Below are 22415 nucleotides of genomic sequence, written 5' to 3'. Positions count from 1 at the left end.
TGGAAATTCAGAAATTCTCAAGTGGACTTGCTCAGAGAAAATCCTATGAAATTCACGAAAACCTTCCTGACAAATTCATAAAGCAATTGCCGGAAAAGAATCCTTCAAAATTACCTTAGAATTTTCAAAATATCTGCCAAAAGAATTCATATAAAAATTACCAGAGGAATTCCGGAAGAATATATTTAGGCTTTTTAAAGAAATTGGCCAAATCCAATCTCAAAATAAATTGCCGAAATATATTCTATGAAAATTTCCACAAACATTCACATAAAAAAATTCGAAGAAATTCTCAAAGAATTATCCTAAATCATCGAAAGAATTTTTGAAAAAAATTTAGAAGGATTCCAAAAGTAATTGCCGTAGAATCACCGTGACAAAATTTTTAAAGAACCGCCAAAGATTTCATTTTTCAAATAAATTCGCGAAAGAATTCTCTAAAATATGTGGTGCATCAATTTCCAAAGGAATTACCGAAGAAATTCCCAAAGTAATAATCGAAGTTTTTAAAATTTCCAAAGGAATTGCTGATGAAATTCCTTCGAAAATTCTTTTGTAAATCACATCTATAATTTTAGTCATAATTCTTTAGATATTTTCTTCAGTAATTATGTAAGGAATTTCTGCAGCAGATGATTTCGGAATATCTTCGGTAATTCCGATGTTACTTGCGTTGACAAATTTATTTAATAAATTTGGAATTGCCGAGTGAATACTGAATAGCATAAATAATGAAAGAATAAATTACCAAAGGCTTCACTAAAAGAATTCCCAAAGGAAGTGCCGAAGAGTAAATGGAGAATTTTAAAAAAGCAATTATCAATAGAATTGCTAACATTAACAAAACAATGCTTGAAACACTACTAAAAAATTGACGAAGAAACTCCCAAGAAAACATTTCCAACGAAAAAAAAAAGCTGTTGGTTCTGGCAGCACTGTCGGTCACGATACCGTGACGGTTGAACCGACCGATGACAAGCCTGTCAGCGTGACATGGGAAGAAAAGGGAATGACAGATGGACCAATCAAATGTCATGCAATGAATTAGCTATTGTTAAAGTTAAACACGTTGAAGTTGCTAAACTCGCTAAGCTAATCTACAACCAAGATTGTAAATTACTTAAAACTGATTGTTCTTAATTTAAAAGTGTTAGTGGTTCATGCAAAAAAGAACACACGAAACACGAAAAGTACGGGGAAATTGTCCTTAAATCTACACATGCAAACCGATTTATGTGAGTACAAATCTTATAACTAATGAATTACACTAAAACTAAAACGAAAAATAAAATTGCAGCAAAAGCTACATTACAACTAACAAAAACGTTGTGATTTGCTTCGACGAAAATCGACCTTGTGAAGGGCAATTCTAACCTCCCGAAAATTTGGGAACAAATCTTTTGATAAATCGACAGCAGTTGATTAACGCGTCGATAGATATGGAATCAATTCCATCTAAATCTCTTCCCGAGATGCCCGTTGACCAATCGCTGCACCACGCACACACGCTCGACGAACATCGGTCAGACTGCGTACAGTGCGATCGCCTGAACGGCGACGAAAACATGGTGCAGTGCGATGGTTGCCAAACTTGGTGGCACTTTTCGTGCGCCGGAGTAACCGATTCGATTAAGGATCGTTCTTGGTCTTGCCCAAAGTGTCAGGTGGATGACCTGGGCAGCATCGCACGGACATCTCGTGGATCCCGATGCTCGAACCAATCCGGACGGTCCGCGAGAATCAATCTGCAGCTTGAGAAGCTTAATGAGCTCCAAGCAATCCAGCAGAAGTTTGTCGAGCAGAAGTACAAACTGCTCGAATCCCAACTGGAGCTAGATGAAGAGAGCGAAAGTGTTCGAAGCAAACGCAGCAAAGTGAGCAAACAAGCCAGCATCGCGAAGGTTGCGAATAGGGTGAAAAGTTGCGCAGAGCAGAAGGAGGACGCCATCATTCCTCCCACTTCAACGGAGACAGGCCGTCCGTCGTTGCCACCAGCCCCTTCCAACCAACCGAAGCCAGTTACCGCTACCGCTAGCAGTTACGCCACAGTCCAAGTCCAGCAGCCAGATAGTGGGAATCAACAGAGTCCGCTGAAGCATCCTTCGTTGCCAAATCAACTATCGTTCGGAGTGGCTCCAGCGACAGGAGCCCTCATATCCGGTCCGACCCAGGACGGAGACCCAATCAGGCAGGCCGTCTTCAACAAGGTGACAGGAACCGTACCTCTAGCGCAGTCTACTCCAGCACAAATGTCTTGCACTGAGCAGGCATATAAACAACCTCCGCCGGCCCCAGCCGTGGTGTCCAAATCGACGACAGTGCCTTCGACGGCGCCAGTGTGCGCACTACCAGAACCGGTTTCAACAAAATGCTTCACGTCGAATCCGAGTTCGTTTCCCGCTATGATGCTTCCGCCTAACCCGCAGCACCAGTTGAACTTTATACCGGAGAACCCCTCAACCGAGCAGCCGTTTGCCAGACCTCCTTCGGTGTCTGTACAGGCCCCGCCGCAGTCTTTGGTGGAACAGAGGATGCCAGAGATTCCACGTCCAATCGTTTCACACCATCAACAAGGGAATTTGGGCCCATATCACGTTGGCGCCCCCATGCCGCCGATGCTCCACGCCACGTCGACGTTACCGCCTGCTGCGGTACCATATCGTATACCAACGTATCCTGTATTCCAGCCGATGTACCAACATGCACCACCGTCGGGACCTGCGCCAACCGTAGAAACTCTGGCGGCAGCCCCGCCGGCAGTCGCGTCTTCATACGCGGCCGCTACGCCTCCATCATCGCCGCCCCCGCCACCACAACCCGAATCTCCTAATAGAGAAATATCTTTCCCTCAGCCACCAGGTAAGCCAGATAATAATCCTCTACCAGTAAATGTTCAGCCGCCTAGTAACGCCGGCAACCTTCAGCATCTAATGAAGCAATTTGGTAGCATTGCTCTATCGCCTTCGCAAGCACCATTGCTAAATGCAAATATAGCCACTTTTGCCCCCTCCCCCTCGCAGTTAGCGGCCAGACAAGTAATGCCGCGCGACTTGCCCCCCTTTTCTGGCAATCCTGCCGATTGGCCGGTATTCATAAGCAGTTTTATGAACACTACACTAGCTTGTGGGTACTCCAGTGCCGAAAATCTTTGCCGCCTTCAGCGAAGCCTGAAAGGCGCGGCCTATGAGGCAGTTCAAAGCCGATTGCTATTGCCGGAGTCAGTGCCACACATTATGGAAACACTCCACATGCTTTACGGTCGACCAGAGTTGCTGATTTCAGCACTCTTAGACAAGGTACGTTCTGCTCCGTCACCAAAAGTTGAAAAATTCCAAACCATTATTGATTTTGGAATGTCCATTCAGAGCCTCTGCGACCACCTAGAGGTTGCAGGACAAGCCACACACCTGTCAAACCCCTCCCTCCTCGCGGAACTTGTCGCCAAACTCCCACCACACCTCCAAATGGAATGGGGTTCATACCTCCAGGGATTTTCGGAGGTCAATCTCAAGACGTTCGGCCCCTTCATGTCCAGTGTAGTGAAGGCAGTGAGCAAAGTGACAGTGTACGCTAGCAGCAGTGGAAGACCAGGTGCCTACGTGAAGAACAATTCGAAGTCGAGAGGAAATGTTAACAGCCATCATAGTGATCCAGCATCCAATTCCGGAACCAATGCGCCGCCGAGTCGCGAAGAAGCAAAGCCGTGTCCCGCCTGCAAGAACGCCGGTCATCGTATCCAGGATTGTCGCACCTTCAAATCGCTTTCCGTGGACGGACGCTGGAAGTGTGTCCAGTCAAATGAACTGTGCCGAAACTGCTTGAGTTCGCATGGAAAAAGAAGCTGTAGGAAAACCAGTAACTGTGGGACAAACGGTTGCGGATTTCGTCACCATCCGCTTCTACACTCGAATCGTAGCAACACCGATACGCCGATACAGTCGTCGGTGAACACGGCAGAAAATCACACTCATCGTCAGGTGACGCAGTCGCTGCTCATTAGAATTCTTCCTGTGACGTTGCACGGGCCCAAGGGAACAGTGGATACTTTCGCGTTCCTCGACGATGGATCCTCTCTAACGCTGGTCGAGGACAGTCTGGCCAAGGAACTTGGAGTCGAAGGAGTAGCAATGCCATTGTGTCTGCTGTGGACGGCGAACGTTACACGCACCGAACAAGGATCACAGCAAATGTCGCTGACCATTTCGTCCGCCGATGGAAAGAAGTACTCACTACAAGAAGTTCAAACTGTTCAGGAGTTGTCGTTGCCCATGCAAACCCTCTCGTATGATCGCCTGTCCGAACAATTTGAACACCTTAAGGGTCTTCCAGTTAGAAGTTACACCAAGGCAGTACCGAAGCTGCTGATCGGAGTTAACAACTTGGACTTGATGGTTCCGCGGAAAGTGCGTGAAGGACTGCGGCGCGAACCTGTTGCTGCGAAAACCAGGCTAGGGTGGTGCATCTATGGAGGGACAGCAAGCGATGGCCAAAGATCATCAGTCAACTACCATGCCTGCGGATGTACGTCGGATCAATCCCTACATGATCTCGTCAAGGACTTCTTTACTACGGAGGAAGTCATCATGCAGCCCGTCGTTCCCCTAGTATCCGAGGCAGACAAGCGCGCTCAACGAATAATGGAGGAAACTACGATCCGAGTAGGCAATCACTTCGAGACCGGCCTATTATGGAAGTTCGACCACGTAGAGCTTCCAGACAACTACAGCATGGCCCTTCGGCGTTTAGAGTGTCTTGAAAAACGTATGGATCGGAACCCGGATCTTCGAGAAGCTTTGCAACGTCAGCTGGAAGACTATCAGCTGAAAGGCTACGCGCATCGTGCCACAGAAGCGGAGTTAGCTAGCGCCGACATTCGTCGAGTATGGTATTTGCCGCTAGGAGCGGTAGTAAATCCTCGAAAACCAGGCAAGATCCGAATGATTTGGGATGCTAGAGCGGCCATAAACGGGATTTCTCTGAATTCGGTACTGCTGAAGGGTCCTGACCAGCTGACATCACTTCCTGGTGTTCTCGTGCGCTTCCGTCAGTTCAAGGTGGGCGTCTCCTCCGACATACGAGAGATGTTCCACCAAATCTTTATACGTAAGGAGGATCGTCACTCGCAGCGGTTTCTGTGGCGGATGAATCCCGCAGACAATCCCGACGTGTATCTCATGGATGTCGCCACATTCGGCTCAACGTGTTCCCCTGCGTCTGCTCAACACATTAAAAACAAGAACGCTAGGGAGTTCCAAGAGCTGTATCCACGAGCAGTCGAAGGCATAGTGGACAACCATTACGTAGACGACTCCCTGGAAAGCTACGAATCAACGGAGGAGGCGATCAGGGTGTCCCAAGAAATGCGTTATGTCCACGAACAGGGCGGTTTCGAGTTGAGGAACTGGCTGTCAAACAGTAACGACGTTCTGACCGCTTTAGGTGAAACCAAATCAGGAGAAGATAAGAAATTTGCAGCGGAAAAACAAGGCGACTATGAGCGAGTTCTCGGACTCTTGTGGTCGACGCTGGAAGATGCCTTCAGCTTCTCGACCGTGATGAAACAAGATATTTCCAATCTGATTACGACTGGCGAACGCCCTACAAAAAGGCAGATGCTGAAATGTCTGATGTCACTTTTCGATCCACTGGGATTCCTGAGCCTGTTTGTAGTACACGGGAAGATTCTCCTGCAAGAAGTGTGGAGAACGGGAGCACAGTGGGACGAAAAGGTCAACGATGATCTTTACCTACGGTGGAAAAATTGGACCCAACTGTTCGAAGCCGTTAGTCGACTCAAAATACCTCGCTGTTACTTCTCAGGTGCAACCAAAGAACGGTATCAAAATCTACAACTACACCTGTTTGTAGACGCCAGCGAGTCGGCGTACTGTGCGGTTGCCTATTTCCGGACGATCAACAATGAAGGAATTCCCGAATGTGCACTCGTGGCAGCCAAAACAAAGGTGGCCCCGCTGAAGACTCAATCGATTCCGCGCTTGGAACTGCTGGCCGCTGTACTTGGCGCACGATTATCGAAGTTCATCGAGGAGAATCATACCCTGCGGATCACCAGGAAGGTGTTTTGGAGCGATTCAGCAACGGTCCTTTCATGGTTACGAGCTGATCATCGAAGGTATAAACAGTTCGTCGCGTGTAGAATTGGAGAACTACTGACGATCACCGATGTGGACACTTGGCGTTGGGTTCCCTCCAAGCAGAATCCGGCAGACATTGCGACGAAGTGGGGAAGTGGTCCGGATCTTAACGCAAACAGTGTCTGGTTCAAGGGTCCGGCATATCTTGGGAAGCCCGAAGCAGAGTGGCCCACGCAAACTATTTCTACGCCACCCACGGAAGATGAGCTTCGCCCATGTTATGCGCACAAAGCGATACAGATCCCGGAACAGCTGGTAGACATCACCCGCTTTTCTCGGCTATCCAGAGCAGTTCGCGCTGCCGCCTATGTATATCGTTTCGCTGAAAATCTGAAGCAGAAAATCGCTGGGCGCGAACGGTTCGTAGGTCCTTTGACCTCCGAGGAACTTCGAAAAGCAGAGAGTCTGCTTATACGCGACGCCCAATGGCAATGCTTTCCGGATGAATTGATGGTTCTACAACGAAACAGTTTGAAGCCGGCGACCGAGCAAACACCGTTAGAGAAAAGCAGCGCCATTTTTCAACTCTGTCCAATCTTGGACGATCAGGGCATTCTTCGAGTGGACAGTAGAATCGGAGCGGCTCCAAACGTCGATAGGGAAGCAAAGTTTCCGGTTATCCTTCCAAGAAAACATGCGCTGACTACTCTACTGCTAGATAACTACCATCGTAAATACCGTCATGGGAATACCGAAACAGTAGTCAACGAAGTCCGTCAACGATACTACGTTCCACGACTCCGGACGGCGGTAAGCAGTATGGCCAAGACTTGTCAGTGGTGTCGAGTCTACAAGTGTTCACCGAAGATTCCTCGCATGGCACCGTTACCGCTGGCTCGGATGGCCTCCTTTGTAAAACCCTTCACGTACACGGGTCTGGACTTCTTTGGACCGCTGACAGTGAAGATCGGAAGGAGAAACGCGAAACGCTGGATTGCTGTATTCACGTGCCTAACAATAAGAGCGGTGCACGTGGAAGTGGCGCATAATTTGACCACGGACTCTTGCATGAAATGTATCCGACGGTTCGTCTGCCGCAGAGGGGCGCCTGCCGAAATCTACTCGGACAACGGCACAAATTTCCTGGGTGCCGCTAGATTGTTGAAGGAGCAAGTAGAGCAACTAGCCGTCACTTTCACGGGAACTACTACCAAATGGGTGTTTAACCCGCCAGGCACTCCGCACATGGGCGGGGCATGGGAGCATATGGTTCGCTCCATTAAAACTGCTGTCGAGACGGCGTTCAACAACAACCGCAAGCTGGACGACGAAGCGTTGGTCACTTTCATGGTGGAGGCCGAATCCATAGTAAACAGCCGGCCTTTAACCTATCTGCCGTTGACGTCGGAAGAAAACGAGGCAATAACTCCGAATCACTTCCTGCTCGGCAACTCAAGCGGAGTCCGGCAACCGATAGCTGAAGCAACAGATCCGGCCGAAGCCTTAAGATCGTCGTGGCATCAACTGCAGCATCAACTAGACGTTTTCTGGAGGAGATGGATAAGGGAGTACCTCCCCACCCTGACTAAGCGACCGAAGTGGTGTGGTGAAGTGGATCCCATAGCTGAAGGACAGTTAGTGCTGGTAGTTGGTGAGGGGCGAAGGAATGAGTGGACAAGAGGTCGAGTTGTGCAAACAATCAAGGGGACAGATGGGAGGATTCGGCAAGCTATCATACAAACTGCAAAGGGGCTTGTGCGCAGGCCTGTGGCTAGGCTGGCGGTATTAGAGGTAGATGCTGGTAAAACTGGACCTGGTGGCCAGTGTTACGGGGGAGAGAGTGTTGGTTCTGGCAGCACTGTCGGTCACGATACCGTGACGGTTGAACCGACCGATGACAAGCCTGTCAGCGTGACATGGGAAGAAAAGGGAATGACAGATGGACCAATCAAATGTCATGCAATGAATTAGCTATTGTTAAAGTTAAACACGTTGAAGTTGCTAAACTCGCTAAGCTAATCTACAACCAAGATTGTAAATTACTTAAAACTGATTGTTCTTAATTTAAAAGTGTTAGTGGTTCATGCAAAAAAGAACACACGAAACACGAAAAGTACGGGGAAATTGTCCTTAAATCTACACATGCAAACCGATTTATGTGAGTACAAATCTTATAACTAATGAATTACACTAAAACTAAAACGAAAAATAAAATTGCAGCAAAAGCTACATTACAACTAACAAAAACGTTGTGATTTGCTTCGACGAAAATCGACCTTGTGAAGGGCAATTCTAACCTCCCGAAAATTTGGGAACAAAAGCCAAATAAACTTCTAACGGAATTACCAAAGAACTTTCCAAAGTCATTGCCTATGACATTTTCAAAAGATGCGTGAATGGTGCTTAGTACCAAATTCCAAACATATAACCAAATAAATTCTTAAGGAAATTGCCGAAGGAGATCCAAAGATATTTCTGAAGAAATTTGCCAAGTCCGAAGAAATTACTGAGAGATTTCGAAAAAATGTCACATTTGAAATAAATTGCAAAACAATTTCCAAATGAATTGCCGGAAATATTCCCTGAGGAATTACCAAAAGAATGTTTTGCCGAGAACACAAATTTCTTGTATTATAAGTATAATCCAGAATCGATTGTCCTGAAATTTTTACTGATTACTAAATTGTTGGTTTTACGTAAGTCAAAATTTCAGCTTTATACACCATTCCATTCACCAGATATATATTATCAATCCAGTCGAAATCGGAGATTGGTGCGAGTATCAGAATTCCGAAGAGAAAAATCGAATTTCGATCGCACCAAATTCCAGGTTTCAACTGGTTTGATAATATGTTCGTGAAGCTTCAGAACGGAACTCAGGATAATCGAGTCGAAATTTTGTAGTTTTAAGGTGAAGATATGACGAAGCCACAGCTCAAATTTTCAAGAGCACAAATCTGAAGAACCGAATGTCGTATTGCGCTGAAAAGTTGATCGATTGGTCACCACCAGCGGGTAACCAATCGATCAGCTTTTCAGCACAATCCGACGTTTGGTTCTTCAGATTTGTGCTCTTGAAAATTTGAGCTGTGGCTTCGTCATATCTTCACCTTAAGAATCATACTCACAATTTCTCTGTAAAAGTATGTGCATGTCCACGTGGTAGTGTTCAACCAATGAAACAAAAACGCAGTCGCCATAAATGTTGTAGTCAAACCAAAAATGCATATGTGTATCCTGATTTTGCAATTTTATGTATTTGAACTCTTACAATTGTTCTTGAGAACTACTTCTATAATGGTTGTTATTATGCAATAAAACAAAAAGGAAGTCACGATGAATACAAGTACACGCAAATTTGTGGATATTTTATTTTTTTCAAGATTTACACTTCTAATAATTGCTCTGAAAATGGATTCTTACGGACCGGATTGTTTTCAGTCCACAAAACAAAGAGGTTGTCGCGATGATTGTTAAGTTCAAACTGAAAATGCAAACTCCATACGCAATCAAGTTATCAAGTATTCAGACCTTACATGACAGAGAAAGTGTTAAGTCAGTACAACGGTTCGGTTTAAAAAAAATATTCAAATACAGCGCGTTTAAATCTACGGGCTAATTTTTCCCGTGTCGCAGTATATCATTACACTAAGATGGTGGATCAGTATTTCCCTTAAGGTGAATATATGACGAAGCCACACCTCGAATTTTCAAGAGCACAAATCTGAAGAACCGAATGTCGGTTTGCGCTGAAAAGTTGATCGATTGGTCACCACCAGCGAGTAACCAATCGATCAACTTTTCAGCTCAAACCGACATTCGGTTCTTCAGAGTTGTGCTCTTGAAAACTCGAGGTGTGGCTTCGTCATATATTCACCTTAACAAAAAACCGAAACAACCTGGATGCCACTGAATCTGGCACCCTCTAAGCACCCCCTAGGAAAAAATCCTAGATACGCCAATGGAAATTAGGTCAAATGTGTGGTCTCTTGTGAGGCATGCTAAATTACAGGGAAATCAGCAGTTACAAATCATTTCTGGTTCTGCACTGTATCACTCGAATCACAGTCTCCTCTACCTGGTTATTTAGTGGATTACACTCCCGTCCAAAAGTTTGGGGTCACCCCCTCAAAAACATGGAAATGCTTTTCGGTCATATCTCAGTTATCTTTCATTTAATCCAGTCGTTCTCAGACTCTATCGAAAGATAAAGAGTTAGATTTGATTCGTAGGTACTTTTCACTAATTTTATATGAAATTTTTAGTACAAAAAGGTTACCTAAACTTACATGTTTTTCCTAAATCTGTACGAAAAATAGTTTTCCGTGTAACTCTAAATTGGGTCGGTCAAATTTTAAAATTAAAAATGCATTAGAACTCTATTTCTATCCTCTTTAAGAGCCATTTATCATATTTTTGCGGAAAAATTCATAACATAATTTAAATTATCGAGTTAGGTTTACAAGTCACCGTGCAAAAGTTTGGGGTCACCCCTTAAGATGCTTCATCATGCAAAAGTTTGGGGTCACCTTCCAAATGAAGTCTGAGTCGTATTTTTGTTCAAATCGTCGTTTTTGTTGGTGCAACTTCAATTCTTTCTTTGATAGTGGAATGGCAAGACACAGAAATGGTTATGAAATGTTCGTAAACTAAGTTCTAGACTAAGTTAAAGTAGAAAATGGTATATAAAATTCATACTAAATCAGCTAAGTACGTTATATGAAGTGCGAAAGAGGATGGAAGTGAAAATAAAATGATTGATTCGTGAATTCTACCCTATAAGTGTTATAGCAACAAACATACCATTACCCCAAAATTCATAAGCTTCGGGAATGTTACATATTTTAATTTAAATGGCATTTTCATCAAAAAGTTATCCGTTACATGGGGGGGGGGAGTCTTAAATCGCAGATTTTAGCGTTACGTAATTTGTGTACCATGCCTAATGGGTTTTAACACTTACAGTTATATAGGGTAGAAATCACGAATTAGTCATTTTTATCTCACTTCTATCCTCTTTCGCACTTTATACAGCGTGTTAGGTTCCTGAGTGCAAACTTTTTAAAGGGTGTTAGAGGACCATAAATGGAGCAAAAAATTGTTCTAGGCATGTGGTCAAATCTTAACCGTTACGTAGTTATTGAACGTCCCATGTTTTTGATTGATTGATTGATTTTCCTTTATTTGAGAGACTTTCAGCCCTTGGCTGGTTCGTCTTTCCATGTTTTTGACTTTTATTGCCTTAACTGGCAATTCATGTACTGATTTATCAACCGTATTCTATAATTAACTTGATGATTTTGTGGCTATATCGGTCTCTTTCTACTCATAAGTATAAGGGAGTAGAGATCAAAGTGGATAATGAAATGATAGATATGATAGAATTCGCTAGGTAGCGAACAAGTGTGAAAATTTTATAGAAGGTGAAATTAGGCAAGTAGGCCATGTATTGAACGAATACATCGAATGCGTGAAACTTCTGCCGTGCGACCTGTGCTTTTAAACAGATCGGCTTGGTTGGTAGTTCATACCACCTTACCAAGACTGGCAAAAGTTTCAGGCACCCGACTGCCTAATGTATTGTTCTGTTTTCATCACAAATTCTATCGATCGGTAGCTTTTTCGGAATTCGCACTCCGTTCATAGAGGTATGTCTATATCGCGGCGTGTTCTTCCTATTAGCTTTTTCGATCTTATAGGATAGAACACTTTTCTTTTTGAGCCAAACTTTTCATATCATGTACTGATTTATCGACCGTATTCTATAATTAACTTGATGATTTTGTGGCTATATCGGTCTCTTTCTACTCATATGAACGGAGTGCGAATTCCGAAAAAAGCTACCGATCGATAGAATTTGTGATGAAAACAGAACAATACATTAGGCAGTCGGGTGCCTGAAACTTTTGCCAGTCTTGGTAAGGTGGTATGAACTACCAACCAAGCCGATCTGTTTAAAAGCACAGGTCGCACGGCAGAAGTTTCACGCATTCGATGTATTCGTTCAATACATGGCCTACTTGCCTAATTTCACCTTCTATAAAATTTTCACACTTGTTCGCTACCTAGCGAATTTTATCATATCTATCATTTCATTATCCACTTTGATCTCTACTCCCTTATACTTATGAGTAGATAGAGGCCGATATAGCCACAAAATCATCAAGTTAATTAACTGGCAATAACATGAAAATGGTTAAACTTATCGAAGTTTTTTTACCCATATTCGAAAGAATATTGAATTTTCTATCAAATGGCATCTTTGAATCGATTGATTTAGTTAAATAACTAAGTTTTCTAAAGCAAATAGCTCAAAAGTAGTGTGCTTTAATTTATTTTTGACAATTATCTTTGAAAAATGCGTATTAATTCAAATCTTAGGCAAAGTTGTGGCCCCTGTTCCTCTCTACAATTCGTTCTTTGACATCAAACTTCTATCTCTTATCGTTTTGTTGCAATTTTGATTTTAACATCGCATTTCAGATCAAAAATTTGCAACTGTCATGAAAAGCACTTTTTTGCGCATTGTGCCGCACATTTAAATCAAAATAGCAAGAAAACGATAAGAGCTAGACGTTTGGTGTCAAAAAACGAATTGTAGAGAGGAACAGGGGCCAAAACTTTGTCTAAGAAAGAATTTTAATTTATTATGCATGTTTCAAAGATAATTGACAAAAACCAATAAAAATACACTATTTTTAGCTGTTTTGCTCTAGAAAACTTAGTTATTTAACTAAACCAATCGATTCAAAGATACCATTTGATAGAAAATTCAATATTCTTTCGAATAAGAGTATAAAAACTTCGATAAGTTTGACCATTTTCATGTTATTGCCAGTTAAGGCGAAACATGCGAAGTTCAATAACTACGTAACGGTTGAGATTTGACCATATGCGTAGAACAATTTTTTTCGCCATTTATGGACCTCTATCACCCTTTGAAAAGTTTGCACTCAGGAACCTAACACCCTGTATAACAAACTTAGCTGATTTAGTATGGATTTTATATACCATTTTCGATCTTAACTTAGTCTAGAACTTAGTTTATGAACTTTTCATAACCATTTCAATGTCTTGCCTTTCAACTATCATAGAAGGAATTGGAGTTGCACCAATAAAATGACGATTTAAATAAAAATCCGACTCAGACTTCATTAGAAAGGTGACCCCAAACTTTTGCACGGTGACTTGTAAACCTAATAACTCGATAATTTAAATTATGTTATGAATTTTTCCGCTAAAATATAATGAATGGCTCTTAAAGAGGATAGAAATAGGGTTCTAATACAACTTTAATTTTAAAATTTGGTCGACCCAATTTTGAATTACACGGAAAAAAATTGTTCGTGCAGATTTAGGAAAAACATGTAAGTTTAGGTAAACTTTTTGTTCTAAAAATTTCATATGAACTTGGTGAAAAGTACCTACGAATCAAATCTAACTCTTTATCTTTCGATAGAGTCTAAGAACGAGTGGATTAAATGAAAGATGACTAAGATATGACCGAAAAACATGTCCATGTTTTTGAGGGGGTGACCCCAAACTTTTGCACTGGAGTGTATGTATAATGTGTATTCTAGAAAAGGTTGGACGTAAAATAGGTCTCATCCATTTCAAATCTGCATATTGCCATGTATTTAATCTGCATATTGCATATTAAATACATGGTGTTTCTTAGAAAGAGAATGAATTAGAAAAGATTATGGGATCGATTATCATAATATGAAAACTTGTTCAAAATCTAATTCAAGCCTAACTTTACAAAACACCCTATCTTAAAAACCCCATGAACGAAGAAAATTGTAGTTCGCTTTTCCCATAGCAACTCATGCATTTGATATTTTAGAAAAGTTAAAATTCAGGGTACCGTAAAACGGGGTATCTTTGATAATGCGGGTAACTTTGATAGTGCGACAGGCATTGCATAGTTTATCTTATAACTATGATTGCTTCAATCAATTAAGAAAAAGGCAAACGTAGATCAAAACTATGCATATGAAAGTCCATCTTAAACGTATTTTTACTTGAACCGAGTTTATACTAAACTTTTTGAGTCAAAAATTAAAATTGTTGATATATTTGTCATTTGTTAAGGGAACGTCCATAAATTACGTCACGCTTTGAGGGGGGAGGGGGGGTTCAGAAAAGTGTGACAACCCATACAAAAATTTTAGAGGTCCCATACAAAAAGTGTGACATAGGGGGGAGGGGGGGTTGAAAATGGTCGATTTTTGCGTGACGTAATTTATGGACATTCCCTAACTTCTTCAAACAATCTGCTGTACGGCTTCGTTTCTAGCCTAGTCTAGTCTACACATACACAGCCATTCATTGAAAGAATCCTGGAAAATGATAGAATCGACTAATTCTACCATTTTTCTTGTCATTATTAATGCTTGCAGTACATCGGAAATGCATGCATTACAAGCATTAAAGCGGCCAGGCCTACTGTGCAGCGTTATTGGTTTTACAATAAAGCCATTGAGCGGGGACATCTCGTACCAATCGCTCAGCTTTTTAGAAAACAAAGTACGTGAAAATCGATGGGGGTGACGATGCTAATAAGGTTAATGTCACCCCTTGGTCCTTGGCTTCCTGGGATGGAACACAGGTATTTAGTACGTGTCTTGGCCCTTATGCCTAGGCTTAAGCGCCTTTACTCGCTCTCTGAAATGAAACAAACTGGGTGCAAAGCAAACGTTACGTTACTAAAAATTAGTTTTCGAAGTTTATAAATGCCTCCTTATGGGAAAGAGAGAAAACGTAGTTTCAAACGGTCTCACCCATTTATCTGGAAACTGCTGTACCTCCGTGTTAACAAGGAATCGGGCTTCTGCAATTTTTCACAATGGTATCCAGTTCATGCTGCTGCTTCTTGGTATCAGCTCTTCCTCTCGAAACTAGCCTAACAACCCTGATAGTCTGGATAAACTATTCTTGTCGGTTTTGAGCGATGTTTGGAAAAAACTTTAGCGGTCTTCATTTTTTTCTTCCCTTTTCTGGACACTTCTTTCTGCGTTCACTGTGATCACCCACAGAAGGCGTGAGAGCACCAAAATGTAAAAATACTTTATCCGGAATTAGAACCCGGATGAAACCAGCGCGGAAAACAATGCTCCCTGTTCAAGTGCACATGCAAACGAACAGCAGCTTTAGGCTAGGAATAGGCGTGGCAACAGACTGCTCCAAGTAGCAGGAGTACGGGAGCAAACACATTCTTCCTTTTGACACGGGGGTTTTTACGATCGGACCGGAGATTCTTTACGCGATGCCACTTTACACGGAATGAGGAAACGCGGCGAGACGGTAAACCTTCGGTGGATTTTGTAATCGGCACAAATAACTAATTTTGCAAAAATCAATAGTTGAAAGCGAAAAATAAGACAGCAAAAATTTTTGGACGTCCGCACTCGCCCATGGACTACAATCTGCTGTACGACTTCGTTTCAGCTATTTTTTCAATGAATGGCTATTTATTCTTGGAAGATCCATCATAGTAGATTCCAAATCTGGCCTTTGAATCTCTTAACGAAGTGTGTTTTTACGAAATGGAAGCCATTTTATAAATTGGGGCAGACGCGCCAACTTGGTCAAATTATTGGGGGGGCAAAGCCTGCTTTTTTCTGATTTATGTATGATTTTGTATGGGAAAATCGAAAAATTGCCAAATATTGGGGGGGGGGGGCAAAACCATGCTTGCCCCCCCTAAGTTGGCGCCTATGAATTGGGGCATCAATCTCCATACATTGATAAACGCCTAAAACTATGCAATGCCCTTGTAATTTCATGTAGATAAATCTATGTTGTTCAAAATTTGTTAATAAAACATTCAAAAACTACCCGAAAAAGAAGAAAACTCACCATAAATAGCATGTAATCATATGTGTTTTTACTCAGCACTCCACAAACTCATGTTTATATGTAGAATTTAGTACAAAAACAATGTTTTGATAAAAAAAATCTATGTGATATATTTCACTAGGCTTCTCTTATCATGTTCGTACTTCTAAGATTTCAATCTGTGATTATTTTTTAAGCTTCGATGTGTTTTTCACGGCACTATCAAAGTTACCCCAAAATGAAAATCTGATTCCCGCTCAAGTGGAAAACTAAAAGTCATTCAATATATTTAAAATCATCGAATCTTTCAATTGCAATTGATAACTGATACCGCAGTACTTGTTTTAAAAATATAAGAGTAGGGGAAATCTCGGATACTTTTTCAAAACGACGTATAATACACGCAAATCCTATGTTGATACGTCGTTTTGAAAAAGTATCGGAGAAATACTGTTACATGGAAAAATATTAACAAAATTCGATGAAAAACTATTAAAGTTACCCCGTTTTACGGTACTTATTTATTCACAAATCATATACAGCGAATTCCAGCAATTCCTAGGTATGTAACCAGCTATATATTTTTTTTTTTGTTTATTCCGCAATTGCTTTTAAAATTTCTCAGGCAAATCTTTTAGAAACTTCTTTGGTACGCACTTTTTAAAAAAAATATTGAAGAAAATTGATAAAATATATTGCAAGACAAACAACACGGAAAATATTTTTAGATAGAATCTCATACATGAGCAAAATTTCATTTGAATTGAAAAAAGGTCGCATCTACGCGATACGTGCGTTCAGTTGAAAATGTTCTATAAAAACTATGAAGGGCTTGAGCAGTCTTAATTTTCAACAAAATCAGTTCAAATTTTGGAAAGAGGCATTAGATTTTGATTATGAATCAAATTAACGATGCGGAACAAAAACGATTTTTTGGACCACCTTAATGAACATATCACATGTGCTGGTTTTGTCTAACCTTTCCTTCTGTTGTTTTCAATCTCATATTTATAAAATGGCATATGTAATTTAACAAGCACTACTGTTTTGTTGCCATTTATATATGACACTTATTCCGAGAGGAGCCCCATTTCATAGAATATAAATTTTTCAGTCCATGTCACACTCAGTTGCTCAGACAACACGCATCTGAGACCAATTTTGCTAATTACTTTCTTGTCACGTGCGTTTTTCGCCGAACTCCTCCTGTCGAAAGGAAGCAATTATGCGCTTTCATCTAAGATTGACATTATGTTACACGTTTCATTAAATCTTCCTAAAAGCAGCAGACAAGTGTTTCCGTTCGTCTTCGGCACGTGTCCCATATTCGGTGTGGAAATCGTGTGTCAAGGTCTGTTTGACTTTAATATTTGGAACACCCCCAATGTCAGCGTCTTCCGCTGATACCACCAAAACCGCTGTCCGTCACACATCCAATTAGATAAAGAGGAAGAAAACAATGGAAAACCTCAACCCTGGAGAACATTGCCATCAGTCTGTGCCAAAAGGAAAACCCATCATCATCGAACGAACACTGACTTTGACTCTCACTTTTTATCGGTCGTAAATTATGGAATTACTGCAATGAACCGGTCATCGCTAGGAAAACGCACCACGACGAGTGGCGATTCTCCGGAAGCAATCGACATCGACGTCAGCCAGAAGTGGGATCAAGTTGTGGCCGGCTTGGCCCGCCCAACCAGAGATAGCTCAAGCTCAACACCGCCACGCCGCCGGGAAGAACCACACGAGATCAACGATTATGGATGTTGACATGCAGGTTCAGAGGGTCTCCTCACTTGGACATTACTTTCCCCACTGATTGGCATTTTTCTTACTCTAATCCGGACACGTAATGTCGGTCATAAATTATATCTGGCTCTGACTGCTATCGGATAACAACGGCACGAAAGGCCTCTAATACCATTGGTGTAAGTAGGACGGGTTCTGGGTATTTCCTAGCACTCATTTGACGCATTTACTTAGAGCCATTTCTAATATACAAATTGAAAGAAAACGGTAAACCTGCACATTTGATTTATATTGAGTGTTGCCAGTGTTCTGAAACCCAGATCAATCCTTCGCTGGCTAAGAGGCTTTGTCAGAAAGCGTTTCTCCCCCTTAGTAACACCAACGACAACTATTGCCAAGAAATACCCGGTTGGTATAGTACAACTACGTATTCACAGTTGATGACTCTTTTAACTTCATTGCTGTTGAGCAAGCAAAACAAACTTTTCTCGTTCAAGGGTGAAATTGGCAAAATGAATGAAGTTTTCTTTTTCAATAAAGATAAAAATTTAGGACAACTGATTACGAGTATAGATACGGTAACCAAACAAACCATTTCAACCTAGTGCCGTAAACTGCCTAATCGATTGAGGTAATTCGGTCACGATACGTATAGGAAACTGTTTTGGGGCGTATCAACGAATTCCTATTTCCGATAGCAGTTCCATTTACCTGCTTCTAGACATACATAAATCGTAATGGCGATAATTCTACCCAATGGCCCCAAAGAGTCGTCCTATCTTACGAGTTTCGCACGACCATCAAAACATAACCAAATTTTCCGGGTCACCAACTTCATCCTTTTCACATCAACACCAACCAGCTCAGGTAAACCCAAATAAGCGATAAACCAATATAATGGCAATAATCCAATGAATCGACAAACCGCCTCTTGGGCAGGGCTTCCCTCTGAATAATCATCGTACTGAGCTCCCACTCCTTGAATTTATTGAAACCCTCCATTCTCTCTCTCTCTCTCTCTCTCTCTCTCTCTCTCTCTCTCTCTCTCTCTCTCTCTCTCTCTCTCTCTCTCTCTCTCTCTCTCTCTCTCTCTCTCTCTCTCTCTCTCTCTCTCTCTCTCTCTCTCTCTCTCTCTCTCTCTCTCTCAGTACCGGAAGTGTATGCGTCCAAATACCTTCCAATTTTGGCATTGATGGTGCGGAATGAAAGATATCCCGCCGATATGCCACCGTTCCATTCCGTCCTAGGCAGGCCTCAATTCAAAGTGCAGGCCGGCCCGGCGGACCGTTATCAAACCAGTTTACGACTGAAATCGTTGGCCCAGGTCGGAATTTTACCGTCCCGTGGGCGGATCGTATTCCAGCGACGATACCAATACGGAAATGTGTCGGTGACCTGTATACCTACAATTGAATGGGTTATCGGCGCTTCGATTACTGTGACAAATAATTGAAATACATATTGCTGATAAGGCAGGCGATATAATAATGGTAATAAAAATAATTAAAAAATCCGGGCTACCTCACTCATAAACCCTGAGTATTGATAGTTTTGTCTGGACTAACTAAGAACTGTTAAATTTATGAAACAGAGCTCATTGCAAAACTTAAGTAGTAAAACGCGTAGTTCAGTTTTATTGGACCTTACAATTTTTGGTAATATGACAACCCAGGTCTCACTCGCCGAAGTTGTGGACAAATTGAATTACATTGTTTCGTCCTAGTACAACATGTTCGATATTAACGGATCTGAATTCAAGCAATCATCAAAAACATACGTTAACAGTTGATTGGACCTCACGCAGGCAAGGGAAACACTCTCTCAATTCACTAAATACTCAAATTTCCCCACGAACTTCTACTTGCATTCTGAATTGAGTTTGTTTCTCCTTCTTTCAAGCTAAATATTTCTAGTGGCTACCGCTTCTGATTCGTATGCAGAAGGTCCTGGGTTCAATCTCTGGCCCGTCCCTTTCCTCCTACTTTGTATCTTTCTATATATTTCCTCCTCTCTACATATACAATTCATGTACATTCATATGTTCGTCATAGCCATCACTAGAACAGATTTATCTGATTGATTGATTGATTTATCTTTTTTTGAGAGACTTTCAGCCCTTGGCTGGTTCGTCTTCACTAGAACAGAAACGGGATAAAACAACCGCTTCCCCATCTTCCAATTTTTACTACACAGTATCTATCAAATAATGCCTACGAGTTATGCAATCGTGCGAACTGTGCCGCACATCTTCAAAATAACAAAACACACAATTCTATCACCTTTTGCCTGGCATCCACGCACCAATGTGTGAATCCTCTGCCAACCATATCCCACCAACCCTTCTACATCCGCATGAACTTGTGCAGCCGCAGAGGTATATTCGGTCTGATATGGATACAAATGGTTGCAATAATCACTTCCTTCCCCTTCCCCACATTGACCTGCAACCTGACGTGGCAGGCGTCATTATCGCCTAAAATAGAAGATCAACAACACTGATACACTGAAAATGCTTGCATAATCGCCGACAGGACATTGATTCGTTTTGTGAGTGTAGCTGGTCTAACGATACTACAATCAAGTTCTAGCTCAAGCTACCAGTCAAGCTAAATATTTTAACGTCCATTCTAAGCAAAAACGATGGAGAAGTAAATATTGTGTTGGAAATGGCCCCACTAAGCAGACCATAGCGAGTCTGGTGACCGTTTCCGATCCACAAGGGAATAAGAACGCAACAGTCGCTTCACGTCACCTTCCATTTAATTAGAGGGCTACCGATTGATACATTTATCAGCCTCAGCATCTCTCTACACTCAAACCAGGTTCATACGTTCAATTCATCCCGAGCAGAAGGGCATATCTCACAAATACCATGCGAAGAGCAACATGTGCTCTAATACCTAAAATTGTTATTGCTGCGTTATTCTACGAAATGTAATGAGAACATCACAATAACAGTTGGAGGTATTTGAGCAGCGTTTGGTATTGATGTAGTATTTGTTGTTTTAGTAGTGAACATAACCGAAGAACAAGATTTGCTATTACATCATGAAGTCATCGAACAAATAAAACATTAATAATAAGAAATGTTATTAGTTTGTTATTCAATAACTTTGGAATAACAAATGCAGCACTTGAGAATTTAGGTATGCATTCATTATTGAAATATTAAGACTTCTAGGTGTTATTTATACAAAACTTTGGTATTCATTTTTGTTATTTTGCCTCTTATTACCACCTAATGAAGGGCATGTCAAGGTATGGTAGTATTTAAGATAAATACCTTGATATGTTATTCACTTGTTATTTTCTTCTGCTCGGGATTTTCAAATATTACACCTGTATCTCTTGCACTACGTCTACCGATGTTTATCATGAGTTCTCCAATTTAATTGTAAGTCGTTTACAAACCCACCCACGTAACGGTAATGTTTCTTCCTTGATTAGGATACAATCCCGTTCCGATCCCATTCCTTATCCCATACCTTATCACTTATATGTATATGTACGTACGCTATGCAGAAGCCAGCTGTAGCAGCAGCCGCTCCCGCTCTCCAGCCTTCTTCACTGGCAAACCGTCCGTATCGGCATTGTCATCCGTTTCGGAATCGTTTTCGATTCTTGAAAATGTAATGGATCGTAATTACGAAGCTATGTGGCGTTAGTACCATGCTCTAACGGTGTAGGATTGCACTTGGGTTTGGTTCATCGGTACAGGGTAGATAGATCAACAGTCATGCTACCTTTAAAGGAAGGAGATGTCCAATTGAAGATTTTGTGAACCGTTCCCTTCGCGTTGACTGTTTGCGAGGGAAGTTCGAGTCTTACTAAAGTTTAAATGGGATTTAGATTGGCAGTGATACCGGAAACAATACGGGGAACACGCGAACTTAAAAGAAAAGTAACTTTGCTTTATTTCGATAATATTACATTGACAATGTTAGGAACACAACTGAACAAGTTTGATTGACAAGGCCCGCACACCGTTACGCTCGTGTTTTGGGTTGACAGCTCATCGCTTGGTGGGTTCGGCCGCTTAGGTCGAACAGACAGGGTTCAGATATTGCCAACTTACTGGCAACCCTTTCGTCATAATATCCGCTACCTGCTCGCCGTATGGATGTAACGAACCGCTATATGCGCCGCCCGCTGAATCTCTTCGCGGACGAACCGATACTCAAAGTCGGCGTATTTCAAGCGACCGGTATAACGTTCTTCTTCGACCACCCTGATCGTAGATTGATTATCGTCGTGGTACACGACCGGATGCTCCGGCTCAACATCCAAATCTTTCAGTAGACGCTCCAGCCAAATTCCGTGACGAACAGCCATGCTCAGGGCCACCAGCTCTGCTTCTGTGGAAAATAGTGAGATTCCTGGTCAACCAGCTAACAGTCGATCCATGAACTTGAAAAACGAATCCTGTAAGCGAACGCCTATCGACAGGGTCATTTGCCCAATCCGCATCTATAAATGTTTCGATTTCCGATGCCGATTCCTCCGCCGAGAACACCAGTCCCAAATCCAGCGTTCCCCGAATGTACCGCAGCACTCTTTTCGCGTGCACCTCTGAGGGACAGCTCTAGAACTTATTCAGGTAGCTAACCGCTGCACACAAGTCCGGCCTAGACGTCAGTGTCACGTACACGTTAGGCAACCGATAAGCTCTCAGTACGGTTTATCAGTACGCCCAGCATCTTCCCCTTTCTTTAGTCGCAGATGGCACTC

At 42.1% G+C, this 22415-nt stretch overlaps 2 protein-coding genes across 9 annotated transcripts in view; both read left to right on the top strand.

Moving 5' to 3' along the window:
- LOC109410067 (growth hormone secretagogue receptor type 1) overlaps positions 1 to 22415 on the top strand; it is a 484121-nt gene that overhangs the window by 346892 nt on the left and 114814 nt on the right. The window lies entirely within an intron of this gene.
- On the top strand, positions 1473 to 9765 carry LOC134285451 (uncharacterized). The gene is made up of 2 exons (XM_062846203.1): positions 1473 to 9006; positions 9212 to 9765. The coding sequence occupies exon 1, from the start codon at positions 1473 to 1475 to the stop codon at positions 8064 to 8066; it is 6594 nt and encodes a 2197-aa protein (XP_062702187.1). The 3' UTR covers positions 8067 to 9006; positions 9212 to 9765.

Source organism: Aedes albopictus, chromosome 1, assembly GCF_035046485.1.
Source record: "Aedes albopictus strain Foshan chromosome 1, AalbF5, whole genome shotgun sequence".
NCBI lineage: Eukaryota > Metazoa > Arthropoda > Insecta > Diptera > Culicidae > Aedes > Aedes albopictus.
This window is presented reverse-complemented; position numbering and strand designations above follow the sequence as displayed.

Excerpts from the sequence above, each read along its gene's own strand:
- LOC134285451 (XM_062846203.1), top strand. The coding sequence starts at position 1,473 with ATGCCCGTTGACCAATCGCTGCACCACGCACACACGCTCGACGAACAT.